The 18994-nt window shown below is 42.9% G+C and overlaps 1 protein-coding gene and 1 long non-coding RNA gene across 4 annotated transcripts in view; one reads left to right on the top strand and one right to left on the bottom strand.

Moving 5' to 3' along the window:
- The window catches only part of ZNF84 (zinc finger protein 84), a 48301-nt gene extending 43694 nt beyond the window's left edge, over positions 1-4607 (top strand). The window contains exons 5-6 of one of the 2 annotated variants that reach the window (XM_047761003.1): positions 34-129; positions 1761-4607. In XM_047761003.1, coding sequence (XP_047616959.1) covers positions 34-129; positions 1761-3745 — 2081 coding nt within the window. In that variant the 3' untranslated portion in view covers positions 3746-4607. The remainder of the gene's footprint in view (positions 1-33; positions 130-1760) is intronic. The other variant, XM_047761004.1, reaches the window with a different exon arrangement.
- The window catches only part of LOC125116085 (uncharacterized), a 31198-nt gene that overhangs the window by 10300 nt on the left and 1904 nt on the right, over positions 1-18994 (bottom strand). For both annotated transcript variants that reach the window (XR_007132248.1, XR_007132247.1), the window contains exon 2: positions 6309-6350. This is a non-coding gene — a long non-coding RNA (uncharacterized LOC125116085). The remainder of the gene's footprint in view (positions 1-6308; positions 6351-18994) is intronic.

The following is an 18994-nucleotide window of genomic DNA, read 5'->3' as shown; positions in this document are numbered from 1 at the left end:
AAGGCCAAGGCCTTTGTGATTTTCTCTGAACAGGGTATGAGGTTATGAAACCTGGTGTCATACTCAAGTTGGAGCAAGGAGAAGAGCCGTGGACAGGAGATGGAGAAATTCCAGGTTCAGACCCCCCAGGTGAGTGTGTGCAAACTAGACAGATGGAGAAGTTAGATGTTCAGTCTCAGCCAGGTGGGGGCTGGCATCTTTGAAATGTTCCTTAAAGAGCTCTTTTCAACATCTCAAACCCTTAATGATGATTCAGAATAGAGGACGTAGACTTCTTAAGTAAATCACATTTACATGTGGTTTCTTTGCTCATCACTTGAAGTGTTTGCATGTTATTTCCCATCTGTCACATCTGGAGCTTTGACTTCTTGCTAGGCATTCTGTCCCCTGACTTGGTTAATCTTCTGTCTACCCTACCCCTGTGGTTGGAGATGCCTGTGCTTGGACATCAGGGTTTCATTTTCCCTCACTTTGGGCATCTCTAATGTGAAGCCTTCTCTGTTCAGTCTAATTATGTCAGAAAATGGATCATCATTCCTCCTAAACCATTGGCCCATTTTTTTTCCCTTATAAAATTAGATTCTAGTGGTTTTTTTGTGTGTGGCTTAGACACCATAAGAGTACATGGAATTATCTTTTTCCATCATTTTTTCTTATTTAAATTTTATGCCCTTTTGGAGTTCCTCTTGTGGCTCAGCAGTAATGAACCCTACTAGCATCCATCCAAACCTGACTAGGATGCAGGGTTGATCCCTGGCCTCGTTTAATGGGTTAAAGATCTGGCATTGCCATGAGCTGCAGCAGAGGCCAGCAGCTGTAGCTCTGATTCAACTCCTAGCCTGGGAACTTCCATATATCACAGGTGTGACTCTAAAAATACAAAAATAAATAAATTTTACGCCCTTTGGTGGAAAACATCTTTTTAGAGACTTCTCAACTCCCACTTAAAAGTAGGTCTGTGATTACTGAACTTCCCAAACTACTATAGAGATGAGTTCCTGTCTCCCTTTGTAAGCTATTTTACATGGCAACACTAAGCATCTAGCACTACTTTAATTAGCTGAACCTCCTTCCTCGTTACCTGGTGTGTGATGTTCACTCAATTCAGGGTCCCTCAAAAGTATACCCTGAGATACTTTTCTGAATGCAGGAACTTCCTGGGACCATGTTCCCTACCATATAGTGGGAGAAAGGGAGGTGAGGTGGGGTTGGGGATGCCACGGGTGTGCCATTGCACTGCTGTGGGCCTGGGCACAGTGCTGCTGGGAGCCCTCCATCTCCCACATCTCAGTGATTGAGCATTGCTCTCGGGAACACCTGGACTCCAGAATTTCTAGCATCCCTGCACATGGCCCAATAAAGGTCTCTGTGGAGAGGTGAGGCTCCACAGTTGGCCCAAGCTGCAGTGTCCTCTGAACGTAGCTGAGGGTGCAGGTGAGGCAACATGAGCACCTGCCATGGGCTGTGGTCTCTTCTTCAAGGACCCTCGGTGTAACCTGTTCAGTGGTTTCCCCTCCCCCAAGTTGGTGTCAGCTCCATTCAGACTTAGTCTACTGTCTATTTTCTGTTTTTGTTCACAGCATCTAAAATTTTTTTCAATAACTTGAGGACATTGTAGACTTACTAATAGACTTGGGACTTGTTTCAGACTAGAAAACTAAGCCTTAAAAGGCATTCATCTCCTCAAATAGCATTTCTAGTTTTTTACTCGATAAGCACAACTGTAGAGGGATTCACAGGTTTTTTTCTTTTCTTCATAGAACAAGTCTTGCAAGTAAATGGTCACATGACTTGGCACAAGGATAACCAAGAGAAGCTTCAAAATATGAAGCAAGATCATGAATGTGATGCACCTGGAAAGAATTTTAATATGAATGTGAACTTTGTTCCTTTAAGGAGTTCAAACAATGAAGATGACATAGATGGATTAGTTTTAAAACATCACTTAGGTTTAATTTTTCCAAAAGCAGATTGTGGAAAAACAGAATCAGCTGACGTAAACATATTTGATAAATTGTTTCTCCATACCAAGCCTGGGGAATCTGATACTTGGTTAAAATACTATGAATGTGGTAAATATGATAAAGCTAGCTATAAAAAGTCACAGATCATTATTTACCATAGAACTCGTTTAGGGGAGAAGCTCTATGAATGCAGTGAATGTAGGAAACGCTTCAATAAGAAATCAAGTCTCATTAAACATCAGAGCAGACATATAAGAGAGATAGCCTATGGCTGTGGTAAATGTGGCAAAACCTTTCCCCAGAAGTCACAGTTCATTACACATCACAGGACTCATACAGGAGAAAAACCTTATAATTGTAGCCAGTGTGGGAAAGCCTTCTCCCAAAAGTCACAGCTGACATCCCATCAGAGGACACATACAGGGGAGAAACCATATGAATGTGGTGAATGTGGGAAAGCTTTCTCACGGAAGTCACATCTCATATCACATTGGAGGACGCACACTGGAGAGAAACCCTATGGATGCAGTGAGTGTGGGAGGGCCTTTAGTGAAAAGTCAAATCTCATCAATCATCAGAGGATTCATACAGGAGAGAAACCTTTTGAGTGTAGGGAATGCGGGAAAGCCTTCAGCAGGAAGTCACAGCTTGTCACACATCACAGGACCCACACAGGAACAAAACCCTATGGATGTAGTGATTGTAGAAAAGCCTTCTTTGAGAAATCAGAGCTCGTTAGACATCAGACAATTCATACTGGAGAGAAACCCTATGAATGCAGTGAGTGTCGGAAAGCCTTCCGAGAGAGGTCCAGTCTCATTAACCACCAGAGAACCCATACAGGAGAGAAGCCTCATGGGTGCATCCAGTGTGGGAAAGCCTTCTCCCAGAAGTCGCACCTCTTGTCACATCAGATGACACACACAGGAGAGAAACCCTTTGTGTGCAGTAAGTGTGGAAAAGCCTTCAGTAGGAAATCTCAACTTGTCAGACATCAGAGAACTCATACAGGAGAGAAACCCTATGAGTGCAATGAATGTGGCAAAGCCTTCAGTGAAAAACTAAGCCTCACTAATCATCAGAGAATCCACACAGGAGAAAAACCATATGTATGCAGTGAGTGTGGAAAAGCCTTTTGTCAGAAGTCACATCTCATATCACATCAGAGGACTCATACAGGAGAGAAACCCTATGAATGCACGGAATGTGGGAAAGCCTTTGGTGAGAAGTCAAGTCTTGCAACCCACCAGAGAACCCATACGGGAGAAAAACCTTATGAATGCAGGGATTGTGAAAAAGCTTTCTCCCAGAAGTCACAGCTCAATACTCACCAGCGAATTCACACAGGAGAAAAACCTTATGAATGTGGTATTTGTCAGAAAGCTTTCTTTGAGAAATCAGAACTAATCAGACATCAAAGAACTCATACAGGAGAAAAACCTTATGAATGCAGTGAATGTCGGAAAGCCTTCAGGGAGAAGTCAAGTCTCATCAATCATCAGAGGACACATACAGGAGAGAAACCCTTTGAATGCAGTGACTGTGGCAAAGCCTTCTCTCGGAAATCACACCTCATACCTCACCAGAGGACTCACACAGGAGAGAAACCCTATGGATGCAGTGAGTGTAGGAAGGCCTTCTCTCAGAAGTCACAGCTTGTTAATCATCAGAGAATTCATACAGGAGAGAAACCATATCAGTGCAGCGAATGTGAGAAAGCCTTCTCCCAAAAGTCACAGCTCATTAATCATCGGAGAACTCATACAGTAAAGAAGTCCTAGGAAGGGGGGTTAAAATTTGTATTTGACAGAGACCTTATCTCCCTGTACTTCAGAGGAGGTAGTTAGGGTACATATTTCAGATAACAGTCACCTCACATTACATGTCTGAGTGCTCTTGTAGAAACTCTAAGTGAGGTTATATAGGTAAAGCTTTCAGCAGCTTTTAATATGCTTATTAAAATTTGTAGAGTAGAACGACCCTATGAAATGCAGTGAATTTCAAAAACCTTTCAAACCATGGTGAGACTTTAATGGTAGAAAACTAACAGTGAAGAGGAATACTGTGAATATCAGAAAGTCTTCCAGAGATCAGATCTCATTAGCTGTCAGAAACATTCCTCCTGGGAATGAACTCTTTTCTGGTGAGTTTAGGAAAACTCCATGAATGCCACGGGGTAATATTTTCGTTAAGAAACAACAGCTCATTGTATATAAGAAAATGCCCTCAGGAATCAATCTTTGGTAAGTAATCCCACCATACTGTATTTTGTGGGTAAACCTAACGATTTAAAGACAGTAGAAATATGTGTCCCTATAAATAATGCTATAATGGAGAGCCATGCACTTTTTATAGACATATGTACCCCAAATACCCAACTCTAAATGATTGACATATGTTTAGTCCAAAGTATGAAGTTTTAAAAATATGTGAATAACTTGAACATCTAATTAGGAAATTTCTCAGTGATATATAATTATGGCTTCTTTTCCTGTGTCACACAGTTTCATATTTTGGAATTGCATATGATAATGTAATTGGGAGAATGAGATGCACATGTCTTGTCATGCCTGTGATGTCTGTCAAGACACACCATATACTACTGGTTTTTCTATTTTAATGATATAAAAGTGTTAACTAATAGGACATGTCTTACTGCTCAGTAAGTAGCAGAGGTAATGTTACCACATCTCCTCCTTATGATTTGTTGGTTTATAAAAGGGTTTGTTGTTATTGACCTTCATCTTCACTAACAGGCGCCAATATTATATAGTCTCCTGCATCCTCAGAGTCTGAGACACAGTTTGTATAAAACTTGGTTAATAAGTACTCAAGGGCAGCACTGCAGAATTGCAGTAGTGAATGGTGAGCAGGGGAGAGGGGGCGTGTGAACTGTCGCTCAGCACTCAGTCCACATGGAGGTCCAGAGTGCTGAGCAGAACCCTTTCTCATCCTGTGAGAGCCCCTGTGTGTCAGCTGTGCTGCGTCACCTGTATACAGTTTCAATTTAATTTACATGATGAGGTGTCATGGATACTGTGTGCTGTTATGTTTTCGGTATTTTGTAAAATATCTTGTAAAAAATTATATGGAAAAAACAATTATTTAAGAGTCACTTCAGAAAATGTAAAAGAGAATTTTGTGATGAGAAATATATTTTTGATGTATTCAAGGAAGCCTGTTTGGCCTTCCTGCAAATTTCCGTGATTATTGTACAGGTATTAGGAAACAAGGTTTTCATTGTTTAACATTTGAAATGTTTGTGTTTCACCTGCCTTTCACCTGTTGCATCACCCACACAGGAAACTTTCCGCTTTGTAATTTCCATTATATAAGTATGGTTCCCTTTTAAAATGCATGAACCATATCTTAGCTTATTTAGAATTTTGTAGTGATCACTCTGTAATGTTGCCTGACAAAATCAACTATAGTTGTTATATAATGGTGAAATTTGAAAAAGTCCACATAGACCTTGTTTCCAAACTTGGAAAAATCAAGATTTCTGTCATGCATGAGTTGTTTTATCAGTATTGCACCTTTGATTCTAGCACCTTTGATTCTAGAAGTATTTTATTCCTTTAACTACAAATTTTGTCTCATTGTTGGAAAATTAGGACTTTAAGAGTGATTTTATGAACCACTGTACTAGAATTTTGACAGCCAGATAATCCTGTTTTTCCACATATAATTTTTCAAAGTCCCATTTTCCCAATTTTTATTCATATACAAATGAACAGACTTCCAATTTTCTCCCTAATACTTGAAGGTTATTTTACCCGGTGGAGGAAACGGACCTTTGTAAAGCAACAAACAATTATCAGTATGGTGTTTCCTTTGTATTTTTTCCTTTCCATCTGCCCTCGTTCTCTTTCCTAGTCCCAGAGATTGATTCCTTAGGTCAGGAGTCTGTTGTCTAAACATCTTCCTAATTTTGTCACTCCCATTGTAGAATACTCCATTAACTATTAACTATTAAGCAGTTAAACTTAGTACTTTTTTCACAAGGTAATGGAACATTAGTACTAGCCTCTTGATTGAATATGCAAGAGCCAATTTTTTTCTCTAAGGCTCAGGTATTAGTCCTAGGGAGAGATGATGCTGGCCGCAGAGGTTTCATTTATCAAAATATCTGATGTGGGAGTTCCTGCTGTGGCAGAGTGGGATTACAGTGTCTCTGGAGTACTGGGGGTGCAGGTTTGATCCTCAGCCTGGCACACAGTGAGTTGCAACTGCGGCTCAGATCTGATCCCTGGCCCAGGAACTCCATGTGCGAAGGGACAGCCAAAAAGAAAAAAATATATACATGTCTGATGTGGATGCCCACTTATTCTATGTAGAACTCACCGGGAGCTCTCTCTTCTGAAGGGTCACAGGAGGGCTCTGATTCTGAAATTAGAGATACTCAGTGTCAGGTTTTAAAAACCATCAAAGTTTTTAAATTACTTTGGTAAGTCACAAAAAAGTGTCCCCATATCTACCCTTGTTAATTCCTACCACAAATCCCCACCTCAAGAAAAAAGCCAGGAGTTCCCATTGTGGCTCAGTGGTAATGAACCCAATTGGTATCCATGAAGACTTGGTTTTAATCCCTAGCCTTGCTCAGTGGATTAAGGATCCAGCATTGCCATGGACTGTGGTGTAGGTCGCAGACTTGACTGAGATCTGGCATTGCTATGGCTGTGTTGTAAGCTGGCAGCTGCAGCTCTCTGATTCAACCCCTAGGCTGGGAACTTCCATATGCTGCACCTGTGGCCCTAAAAGGCAAAAAATAAAAATTAAAAAAAAGAAGAAAGCCAGATTTGCAGTTAAATGGGATTTACTATCAGGGGTTTCAGGAAGCACTATCCATTACACTGAGATGGACTACTTGAGGATTTTCTTTTCTCTTTCAGCACCTAGCTTCCTTTACTGGCCTAGAGACGGTCCTACAGAGGACGTTTCAATAGTATTCCTTTTACTGGGTAGTGGATATTTGGCGTCCTTTCTTTGAACGTTGAGACCTGTCCCAGGACTTCCTTGTATTCAACTTTCCTTTGTGGGCTTTGATGTCTTGACAGTTTCGTCTGTATGGATCTAAGTGCTCCTGACATTTGGTTTCAAGAACATCACTTGTAGAACGCTGAGGAAATGAACCCAAAGATCCCAGATTTATTTACCAATATCTGCATTACATAGCAGAATATAGATAATAGACATTTGGCTTCTATATCTGAAACCTCAGGCATTTGGTCATTTATTCCAGCAGTATATGCCAGAGTTGTTGATTTCGATGAGTTTGTTCATCTGCCAACATGATACCAACAAGCTTTCAGATGTTGAGCACCTAGTCCTGGCCTAAGTGGTGATAAACTAACTCAACAATGAATGACCCTTGCACCTGTATGCATATTTTTTTGCCCCTATCATTCTTTTTTAGTCCATTTTCCACACTTATACATATTAGTTATTTTAAGATACCAATAAGTATTGAAATACTGTGGGCTAATTGCAGACTAAAACTGTAATATCCTCATGGTATTTGAGGACTTCCATACAAATCCATGCCGCTCCATCATTTCCAATACTTTTTCTTTCCTCTTACACCGTATTTTTTTTAGCTTTCTTGAACTACTTGCAGTTCCTTGAGATTCCCACAATCTCTCCTCTCACACTTTTTACAAATCTACTTCCCCTTGAAGTGCCCTTGTTCCTTGTTAATGCCTATCCAGCCCACGTGAACCTGTCCATGTATTTGGCACTTGTGATATAATCATTGCATGTTTTATCTCTCCCATTAGAAAGCTTATGGGAAGTTGGGACTATTTTGACTGTAGAATTTCAGCAACTGAAGCTTTACTCCGAAAGTGTGGGTGGTGTCAGTGGCTGTGTTTTGGACCACACGGGGAAGTGTAGCTGCAGTGAGAGAAGCATGAAGCCATCATGGAAGCCAAGTCAAGGCACAGCCTGATGGGGTCCCGGTGTCTGGTTCTTGTCTTCAGGTCCAGGTGCATCTCTGCCCTTTTCCTGTTGGACAATTGGATTCTTCTGTGAGATATTCACATACCTTCTAATAAACCCCCATGTTTGCTTCAGCTGTTCACGTTCTGTTTGTTACTTACAAGCCAAGTGCCCATAACACTGAGGTCAGGCTGAGTGGTGAGATGGGATCGCTGGAAGCAGATACTGACATGAAGTTTGGGGAGCAAGGTGTTTATTGAGAAATGACATGAAGGGGCAGGAGGATAAAATGGAAAGGATTGGTCAGAGGGAGAAGTCTCGTGGACTGTAGGTTGTGGAGATCTTGGCCAGGCCAGTGAAGTCCTGAAGTCAGCAGTGCCCACAGGAGTCTCATGTTTGGCTAAGATGGTCAGGCCCTTATGACCCTGGGTTGTAATCAGCAAAGGCCAGCTGCCCCAGGCAGGCAGTGACCTGGGGGAAAGCAGCTTTTCCTCTGAGGCAAGCTCTGCAGAGGAGGTCCCTATTGCTGGGCAGCAGGTGCTCCTGAGGGGGCGCCTGGGAGATGCACCTCTGGCTGCCCAGTTCCTCCCTTCCACTGCAGGCCCACTTTTCCACAGCTGGGCATGTCTGAAGAAGGAGAAGATTGGGAGAGATTGCAGCCCTTCTGTTGCAGTTGTTTTCTCTCACCTGTTTCCCATCTCAGGCATTTACCACCTGTACTGGTGTTGGCAGCTCCCTGGGTGCCTGCAGCGGGTCTGAGCCCTGGTCACCATGCCCTTCTCAGGGACAAGCTGTTGTGTATCTTCAGTTACTGTCGCCATTGGGCAGGGAAGGCCAGAGAAACACCTGGGTGGGCCACTTGAGTCCTCTCGGATTCCTCCCTCACTTATGAGTAACAGCAGCCCCTACCCCATGGCCAACACCCCTGCCCAGACAGCGACTCCTCTGACCTCGTCCCTGGACACAAGGAGCACAGTCCCCACCACTGTGTCTGGATAATGAAGCAGAGAACACCACCCATGGTGAAAAGTGTCCCCTTTGGGGATCAAGGCCTTTAACCCCACGGAGCCCAGAGTGGAGGTGCAGGAAGCACAAAACCCCAGAGACTCACTGGTGGGGGCAGGGGAAGCCAGCCCTGCCTTCCATGCCATAGCTCCTAGACCCATGGGTCTTTCCACTTGAGGATACAGCACTGTGTGTCTTTGGTTCAGTTTATAGGCTGCACTCGAATGGCAGCACCCAGTCCTGATAGAATATTGCTTCCGAGCCAGGGCTTTAGCAGTGCTTTCACTGGGCTGTTTCAAAGGTTCCAGGTGCTGGTACCTGTGCAGTGAGGTATGTTATGTATCCAGTGGGTCCTTTTGTGCAGAGCATGGTCTTTCACACCCCTTGGCTGTTAGGTGGGCCCTCTGGTCTGAGATGGTGTTGGTGGAACTGGCTGGTCAGACTCTGTGTAAGCCTTTGGGTAGTAGTGCTGGCTGAGGTTCTGTGGGCAGTAAAGAAAACTCACACCTGGAATATGTGTTTTTCCTCTGGGACCAAACACTGGCCTTTTCAGGGCCAAAGTTTTCACCTTGACAATGAGTGCCAGTTGGTCTCCCCAAGGGATGGTCTGTATGGCGGCTCAGCCTTGGTCTCTTAGTTTGGACCTTCAGTAGTGGCTGTTGATACATCAGCCCTGCGAGGAGAATCTCCATGCTACTGGACAGACTGACAGCTTGGCAATTAGAGGGATCCCTTCATTGGATCCTGGTCTTTGGTCAAGGGGTCGCCATGGGGAAGGGGAAGGCCAGATGGAAGACTCTGAAACTTACTCCCCAGATAAGACAGAAATAAAACCAGTACTGGAGTTCCTGATATGGCTCAGCAGTTAATTAACCTGACTAGCATCCATGAGGATGTGGGTTTGATCCCTGGCATCGCTCAGTGGATTAAGTATCCTGCATTGCCGTGAGCTGTGGCATAGGTCACAGACGCAGCTTGGATCCTGCATTGCTGTGGCTGTGGGTAGGCCAGCAGCTGCAGCTCCATCCGGACCCCTAGCCTGGTAACATCCATATGCCATGGGTGCGGCCCCAAAAAGACGAAACAAAAGAAAAGGAATAAAACCAGTACTGCATTCCAGGTAAGGGGATGAGAGGAGGTAGAGATGAGTGCTGTCCTTAGAAACCTGAAGGATGCCGTGGTGGTGCTCCTGTCACCTCCCTGTTTAATTCAGTAGGGATAGACTGTAGAAGCCTGGTGTGTCCTAGGAGTCACTAAAGACTCAACCAAGCAGAGGTTCAACTTGCAGATATGGTGCTGTTTCTAAGCAGATCACATGCCCTTGGGTCCATAGTGTGCAGCCTTTGATTTGACAAATGTATTCTTTTTATCCTACTCAGGAAAAAGGATCAGAAACTGTTTGCATTACCATGAGAAAAACAAGGCAGGTTGAGGATCCAGGTTTATGTGGCTGTGGTGTAGATCAGCAGCTGCAGCTTCGATTTGACCCTTAGCCTGGGAACCTCCATGTGCCCCGGGTATGGCCCTAAAAAGCAAACAAACAAACAAAAAAGTTTGTATTACCATGGAGCAGACTGCATTACACTTTCAGTTTTACCCCAGGGCTGTCATAATGTAGTCTGAGAAGATCCAGACTATCTGGACACACATAGAACACCACAGTGGTGAAATTGTGCTGGCCAGACAGGATGACCCTGATATACTACACGCATTCCAGAGGACAGGCCATGACCCTGTAAAGGTTTAGCAATTTGCCAGGGAAGACAGCATCCATTTTTTGGGGGGCCATGTCCGAAGCACGTGGAAATTCTCAGGTCGGGGATCAAACCCATGCCACAGCAGTGACAATGCCAGATCCTTAACCGCTAGGCCACCAGGGGACTCTCTGGCATTCACATTTTTGCACACTGCTTTATAGATTATTGAGGAAGTTTGCATAGGCTGGCTTTCTAGTGATTTATGTATTTATTGACATCAAATTTTAGTTATTTTCTTATTTGGTATCTCCTCTGCACCTGTAGTTTTATGTATTTTTTTATTAATAATATTTGTGAATCCTGGAGTTCCTGTTATGACACAGCGGTAATGAACCTAACTAGTATCCATGAGGATGCGAGTTCAATCCCTGGCCTTGCTCAGTGGGTTAAGGAACTGGCATTGCCGTGAGCTATGGTGTAGGTTGCAAACACAGCCTGGATTCTGGGTTGCTGTGGCTGTGGCTCTGGCCAGCAGCTGCAGCTCTGATTTGACCCTTAGCCTGAGAACTTACATATGCTGCAAGTGTGGCCCTAAAAAGCAAAAAAAAAAAAAAAAAAAGAATTCTCCTTTATTCTTTTTCCATCTTGGCAGAAGTTTGTCTGTTAGCCTTTACAACAAACAAGATTTTGATTTTGTTGATCTGTCAATACCTGTTATTTGCTGGAAACTGGATTTGGCCAAGGCCAGCACTAACATACCTGAAATTCCTTGATATACTATAGGATTTAAGAAAATATGATAGTTGATATGGATTTATCATGAGTAATTCATTCACCAATTCCCTCAATTTTGACCTCTGAGAGGGTTCAGAAGACACTTCTACTGGGGCACTGAAAAACTACTGGGTGAGGGGAGCTTGAGCATCCTGTAAAGTGTGTGTTGTTGGCTAAGGGTGAAGTAGGAGAATGATGCCACTGAAATAAGACCTGTGATATCAGAGGAGATGGTAGGATTCTGGAATGGAATAGTCCTGGTAGCAGAATTTAGGTTTTTTGTTTTTTGGGGGCTACACCTGAGGCATATGGAGGTTCCCAGGCTACGGATCAAATCAGAGCTGCAGCTGCCAGCCTACAGCACAGGCACAGCAATGCAGGATCTGAGCCGAGTCTGAGACCTACATCATAGCTCATGGCAATGCCAGATCCTTAATCCACTGAGCGAGGCCAGGGATCAAACCTGCATTCTCATGGATACTAGTCGGATTCATTTCCGCTGAGCCACAGTGGGAACTCCCACTGACCCTATTATTATACTTTCTTTACTATAAAATGGGTCATTGGATCTGAAGCTAGTGATGGGCACACGATGAGTCACACTGTCCTGTCTGCTGTCTCTGCCTCTTCTAGGCATTAATGTGAGACAGAAAAATCCACATCCTTTTCCTCCATGACCAAATTCAACCACATCACCTTTCTCTCATGCTTCCTTGTCCTTGATGTTCCACTTTTGCTCCCATGAGGATTCTGACAACCAGCCAAGAAATCAGCTTGTGTCCATATCCCCAGCCATCTGTCCTATAGGAAGCAGATTTCCAGTGTCCTGCTTGCAGCTTTGACTACTGGGAAGGTTTCCCTTAAAACTGTCCTTTAGGGAGTTCCTGACATGGCTCAGTGGTAATGAACCTGACTAGTTTCCATGAGGATGTGGGTTTGATCCCTGGCCTCACTTCAGTGAGTTAAGAATCTATTGTTGCCATGAGTTGTGGTGAAGGTCGCAGACATGACTTGGATCCTATATTGCTGTGGCTCTGGTGTAGGCCAGCAACTATAGCTCCAATTCGACTCCTGGCCTGGGAACTTCCATATGCCACAGATACAGCCCTAAAAAATAAAAAAATAAAAAAAATCCAACAACCAAAAAACCCAAACCATCCTTTAGGAGCTTCACAGTGATCCCTTCCAGATGTAAAACTTACATACCATGTTCATAAAATCAGTTTAAGGAAGGTTTTGTTTGTCTCTGCTTCTGATCCCTGCTGCTGAAATTATTATTTGCAAGTCAAAGAAGAGGAAAACGTTAGAGTCAATAAAAGAACCCTGAGAGGGATGTATTTATATATTCTTATTCTTAAAAATATATTCAGAAGCTGGAGTTCCCGTCATGGCGCAGTGGTTAACGAATCCGACTAGGAACCATGAGGTTGCGGGTTCGGTCCCTGCCCTTGCTCAGTGGGTTAACGATCCGGCGTTGCCGTGAGCTGTGGTGTAGGTTGCAGACGCGGCTCGGATCCCGCGTTGCTGTGGCTCTGGCGTAGGCTGATTCAACCCCTAGCCTGGGAACCTCCATATGCCGCGGGAGCGGCCCAAGAAATAGCAACAACAACAACAATAACAACAACAACAACAAAAAAAAGACAAAAAAAAATATATATATATATTCAGAAGCTATCTTCATGTGGCAGAGTCTGGAAGCTCCTTTGAACAGAAGACTTCCTGTTTGTCCCTGTGTGATCTCTGGGCCGCTGAAGAAATTTGATTTAGAAATGAAGAGCAGCCACAATGGAGGTTTCTCAGACTAAAAATAGAGTTACCATATGATCTGGCAATCCTACTCCTGGGCATATACCCAGACAAAAACTATAATTTGAGAAGATACATGCACCCCCTATGTTCATAGCAGCACTATTCACAATAGTCAGGACTTGGAAATGACCTAAATGTCCATCAACAGAGGAATGGATTAAAAAGATGTGGTAGGTATATACCATGGAATATTACTCAACCATAAAATAGAGTGAAATAATGTCATTTGCAACAACATGGATGGACCTAGGGATTATCATACTCAGTGAAATAAAGCAGACAAACACAAATATCACGTTATCACTTATAGGTGGAATCTAAAATTTGACCCAAATCAACATCTACAAAACATAAGCAGGTACACAGACATAGAAAAAAGACTTGTGGTTGCCAAGGGGGAGGGGGATGAGGGAGGGAAGGGCTGGGAATTTGGGATTAGCAGATTCAAACCAGTATATATAAGATGGATAAATAACAAGGTCCTACTGTATAGCACAGGGAACTATGTTCAATATCCTGTAATAAACCATAATGGGAAAAGAATATGAAAAATATACATATATACGTATAACTGAGTCACAGCAGAAATTAACACAGCATTGTAAACGAACTGTGCTTCAATAAATTAAAAAAAAATAAGCAGAGTATTTTATTCTATAGACGTTGTTGGGACCTATGACCAAACATTCTGGACAAAATAATAATACCACACTAAAAAATATAAATTTGAAAAGGGATAATTTTATTTATTTTTTAAAAATTTTCAGCTACACCTGTGGCATAGAGGTTCCCAGGTCAGGGATCAAGTCCAAGCTGGAGCTGTGATCTACACAACAGCCATGGCAACACCAAATCCTTAACCTACTTTGTGGCTGGGAATTGAGCCAACGCCTCCACAGAGACAAGCTGGATCATTAACCCAATGAGCCACAGTGGGAACTCCCAAAAGGGATAATTTTATAATTGTGATAAGAGAAGCAATAAAAGTATCATATAATTATACAAATACTTATACATAGATGAAAAAGATTTTTAAAACATATTGAGATCAACTATAAAGCACAGATTTCACCTCATAAATTTAATGTTATCAGATATAAAATTGTTTTGTCTATAGTTTCATTTTTAACATTTAAGTCTTTAATCTGTTTGACTAATTTATGATAAATTGATACAATGAAAGATGCACATTGACAAAAAGATGCTAACTGAATATATACAATTAAGAAAAAATATTTTATGAGCCTCTACATACCATGTACCACCTACCATGAACCATAGTTCTAGGCAATGAGGTGGGTGCAAATAAGACTGAAAGGTTTTTGCTCTCAGGAGCTTATGTTATGAGGGGAGATAGACAATAATCATTTTAAACAACTTTTTAAAAGAGTTCCCTGGTGGCTCAGCTGGTGAAGCATCTGGTATTGTCATTGCTGTAGCCTAGGTCTGAACCCTGGCCTGGGAACTTCTGCACTCCACAGTCAGGGCAAAAAAAAAAAGAAAAAAAAATTAAAACCAGGGCAATATGATAGAGATTAATTTGAGTGTGAGAGAAGCAACAATAGGATGGAGTAGTTTTAAAGGATTTTTTTTTTTTGAGGGCCAGCGCCCACAGCATAATGGAGGTTCCCAGGCTAGGGATCGAGTCAGAGCTGCAGCTGCCGGCCTACACCACAGCCACAGCAACAAGGGACTCAAGCTGTGCCTGCAACCTACACCACAGCTCACAGCAACACCGGATCCTTAACCCACTGAGCAAGGCCAGGGATTGAACACACCCTCATGGTTCCTAGTCGGATTCATTTCCGCTGTGCCTCGACGGGAACTCCTGAGTGTTTTTCTTTATAGGTTTTATGTGTGTGTGTGTATTACAATATCCACACCTTACTTAACACAATCTACTGGTATTGTCATTTTCCCACTTTGAAGTGCAGAAACCTCACTTCTGTGTCAGCCCCTATACCCTCCTCACTCTGTAATATAACTGAAGGATTTCCTTTTTGTAAATGGAAGCAACACATAAGATCATCAAATGTGATTTTAGGAGTTCCTGGTGGGCTGGAATGGGATTGGCAGTGTCTTGGGAGTGTTGGGATGCAGGTTTGATTCCCTGCCCCGGCACAGTGGGTTAAGGATCCGGTGTTGCAGCAACTGCAGCATAGGTCACAACTGCAGCTCGGATCTGATCCCTGACTTAGGAACTCCATATACTGTGGCCAAAAAGGAAAACATGATTTTAAAAATTCATGAGGATAGTCCATTATGTTTACCCTTATTTTCACCCATTTCACTTTTTTTCTGTGTGTGTGTATGTGTCTTTTTGTCCTTTTAGAGCTGCACCCATGGCATATGGAGGTTCCCAGGCTAGGGGTCAAATCAGAGCTGCAGCTGCCGGCCTATACTGCAGCCACAGCAATGCCAGACCCAAGCCATGCCTGTGACCTAGACCACAGCCCATGGCAACACTGGATCCTTAACCCACTGAGCGAGGCCAGGGATGGAACCCACAACGTCATGGTTCCTAGTCGGATTCCTTTCCACTGCGCCATGATCAGAATTCCCCACTTTTTTTTAAAGTTCTAGCCCTCCTCCTGTTATCGTTTCCTTTATAATTGTAGAACCTCCTTTAGCCAATCTTTAAGGCCTGCTGCTGACACATTCTTAATTTTTCTTCACCTGAAGGGCTTCATCATCTGGGGGTCTTTATTTTCCCTTCATTTCTGAGGAGCATTTTTGCTAGACAGAGAATTAAGGATTTTTCTTGAAAAATGTTCCATCTCCTTCTGGCTTCCATGGTTTCAGGTGAGATATTCACTGTTATTTAACTGTTCCCCTACAGAGAGTGTGTCATTTCTTTCTTCAAATGAATAGTCACAACTGAATTTCTAGTAAGTCTGTATAGGGAATAAGGCTATATTCAAAATTTCTCCAGGACACAAACTCCTAAGACTAACCTAGAAAAGTTAGAAAGGAGAGTAAGAGGGTACATGTCCTATCAGAAAGCTGTGGTAATAAAACAATATGATAGGTACAGGAATAGACAAACAGATCAGGGGGGCAAAACAGAGGATTCTGAAAGAGACCCAGATATAAAGGGATTTAGTATTAGAAGAGTGTAGGGTATATTTTATTTTTTTTAAATTTTTGTCTTATTAGGGCCACACTTACAGCACATGTAAGTTCCCAAGCAAGGGATCGAATTGGAGCTGTAGCTGCCGGCCTATACCACAACTACAGCAACTTCAGATCTGAGCCAAATCCGAGAACTACACTGCAGCTCCCAGCAATGCCAGATCCTTAACCCACTGAGCAAGGCCAGGGATCGAATCCCCATCCTCATGGATACTAGTTGGGTTCCTTACCATTGAGCCACAATGGGAAGTCCCTAAGGTATATTTTAAAACTTGGAATCCCTAGCCTGGGAACCTCCATATGCCACGGGTACGGCCCTAAAAAGACAAAAAGACCACCCCCCCCCCCCCCGACAAAAAAACCCAAAAAACAACAACAAAAAACAAAACAAAACTCCGAATGTGGATACCCATTCTAAATAAGAGAAATTCAAAAGTCATGGAGTTCCTGTTGTGGCTCAGCAGGTTACAAACCTGACTAGTATCTATGAGGATGTGCGTTCAATCCCTGGCCTTGCTCAGTGGGTTAAGGATCCAGCATGCTGTGAGCTGTGGTGTAGGTCACAGACACAGCTTGGGTCCCATATTGCTGTGGGTGTGGCATAGGCCAGCAGCTGCAGCTATAATCAGACTCCTAGCCTGGGAACTTCCATATGCCACAGATGTGGCCCTAAAAAGAAAAAAAAAAAGTCAAAAAGACTGATAGATCTCACTTCATAAAAATTTCAAAGTACAGCATGTGTGCCCACCTGTACACAGGCACACACAACCCCATCACATATAAGGGGAAAATACATGTAATGACTTGTGAGAATGTGCTGTACCTGCAACATATACATGAAGCTTATAAAATCTCACTAGGAGTTCCCGTCGTGGTGCAGCAGAAATGAATCTGACTAGGAACCATGAGGTTGCAGGTTCGATCCCTGGCCTAGATCAGTGGGTTAAGGATCCAGTGTTGCCATGGACTGTGGTGTAGGTTGCAGACTTGGCTTGGATCTGGCACTGCTCTGGCCCCGGCCTAGGCTGGCAGCTATAGCTGCTATTGGACCCCTAGCCTAGGAACGTCCATGTGCTGCAGGTTCGGCCCTAAAAAGACAAAAGACAAAAATAAAATCTCGCCACACAAAAACTCCTACAAATCAGTAATAAAATCATAGGGATCCTAATGGAAAAATAGGCAAAGGATATGAAGAGGTATTTCACATAAGAGAAGTAAGAACTAGTTAATAAACTGGGTTGTTGATTTTTACAAAAATTAAACTAAAGAGAGATATTTTAACTCATATGATGAAATGAGTTAAATCTCATCATATGACAAAATTAAATTTTGATAAAATTCATTTGTCATTCATTGAGCCTCATGCTATGTCAAGCAATGTGCTAGTTATGGGTATAGTGATAAGCAAAATGGTCTCTAGACTCATAGTACTTTTAGTCTAGTGAGGTAGTTAATTACTAAAAAAAATAATCACAAATACACATATATAATTACAAACATAACATGCAAATTATTGTAAATTATAAAGAGAATAAGGATAGGGTTCAAGGAGAGTTTACAACCAAAGTAATCTTATTCAGAGATTACATTAGGATCAGAGTGATCTAAGGTGGGCAAGGGGTGGCCACAGCATGTGGCAGCCTGAAGCAGGATCTCAGTTCCCTGACTAGGGATTGAACCTGGGCCACAGTGGAGAAGCACCAAATCCTAACCATCAGGGGCTAGCAGCTAGGACCAGGGCCCTGGCTCTTGTCTGCTTTGAGGAAGGAATTCAGCAGACAAAAAGTAGTGAGGCAGTAAGGTGTTTATTAGGAGAGAAGGCATTTGCAGAGAAAGCACAGATCGGCTCAGAGAGACACAGAGAGAGGGAGCTGTGGGGTGGTTTAAATCACTTATATGGGGGCAGTCTTCCTCTGTCTGATAATCTTGCTCTGTTGGCCTCAAGTCCACATTTGGTCTCACTCAGCACCCTCCCCTCTGTGCGGACATCTTTTAGCCAAGATGCGTTCCAGCCGGAGGGACTCTGGGAAATTATCAGATCATATTATGGTCTACTTGCCCCCTCCCTTCTCTGACCCTTGAAGAAACTTTTGCACATGTGCAGTTCGGGAGATCTCGACCTCAAGAATGAGAAGAAATATGTGGTCTATTTTATCTTTTATCCAAGCAGGACACAGCTCCTCCCTGCTCCTGCCATAATCTTTATCTTGAAGTATCTGTCCACAGGGGACAGATTCTAGTTGCTTAGGCTGGGACCCATTTATCTCCTGCCTCAAGAGAACACTTCTCTGAAGTATAAACTGAAATGAGCTAATTAATTTATGGTATGTAGTGACAGATAACCTTCTCAGGGGTAGAGTAAATTAACATGCTCAAAGGTCCTGCCATGAATGACATATGGGGAAAGAAGGTTAGCAGAGTTACAGGAGCAAAGTAATGTAAAAAGAGCTTGAAAATTCAGATGGGGTAAGATCATGCAGACTATTGGGGACTATGTTAAGGACCTCTGCCTTTGTTTCAGAGCAATCAAATTTTGGAATTGCTTTTATTTTATTTTTTTGTCTCTTTAGGGCGCACCAGAAGCATATGGAAGTTCCCAGGCTAGGGGTATATCAGAGCCACAGCTGCTGGCCTTCACCACAGCCACAGCAACACCAGATCCTTAATCCACTGAGC

The sequence above is a fragment of the Phacochoerus africanus genome, chromosome 15, assembly GCF_016906955.1.
Source record: "Phacochoerus africanus isolate WHEZ1 chromosome 15, ROS_Pafr_v1, whole genome shotgun sequence".
NCBI lineage: Eukaryota > Metazoa > Chordata > Mammalia > Artiodactyla > Suidae > Phacochoerus > Phacochoerus africanus.
This window is presented reverse-complemented; position numbering and strand designations above follow the sequence as displayed.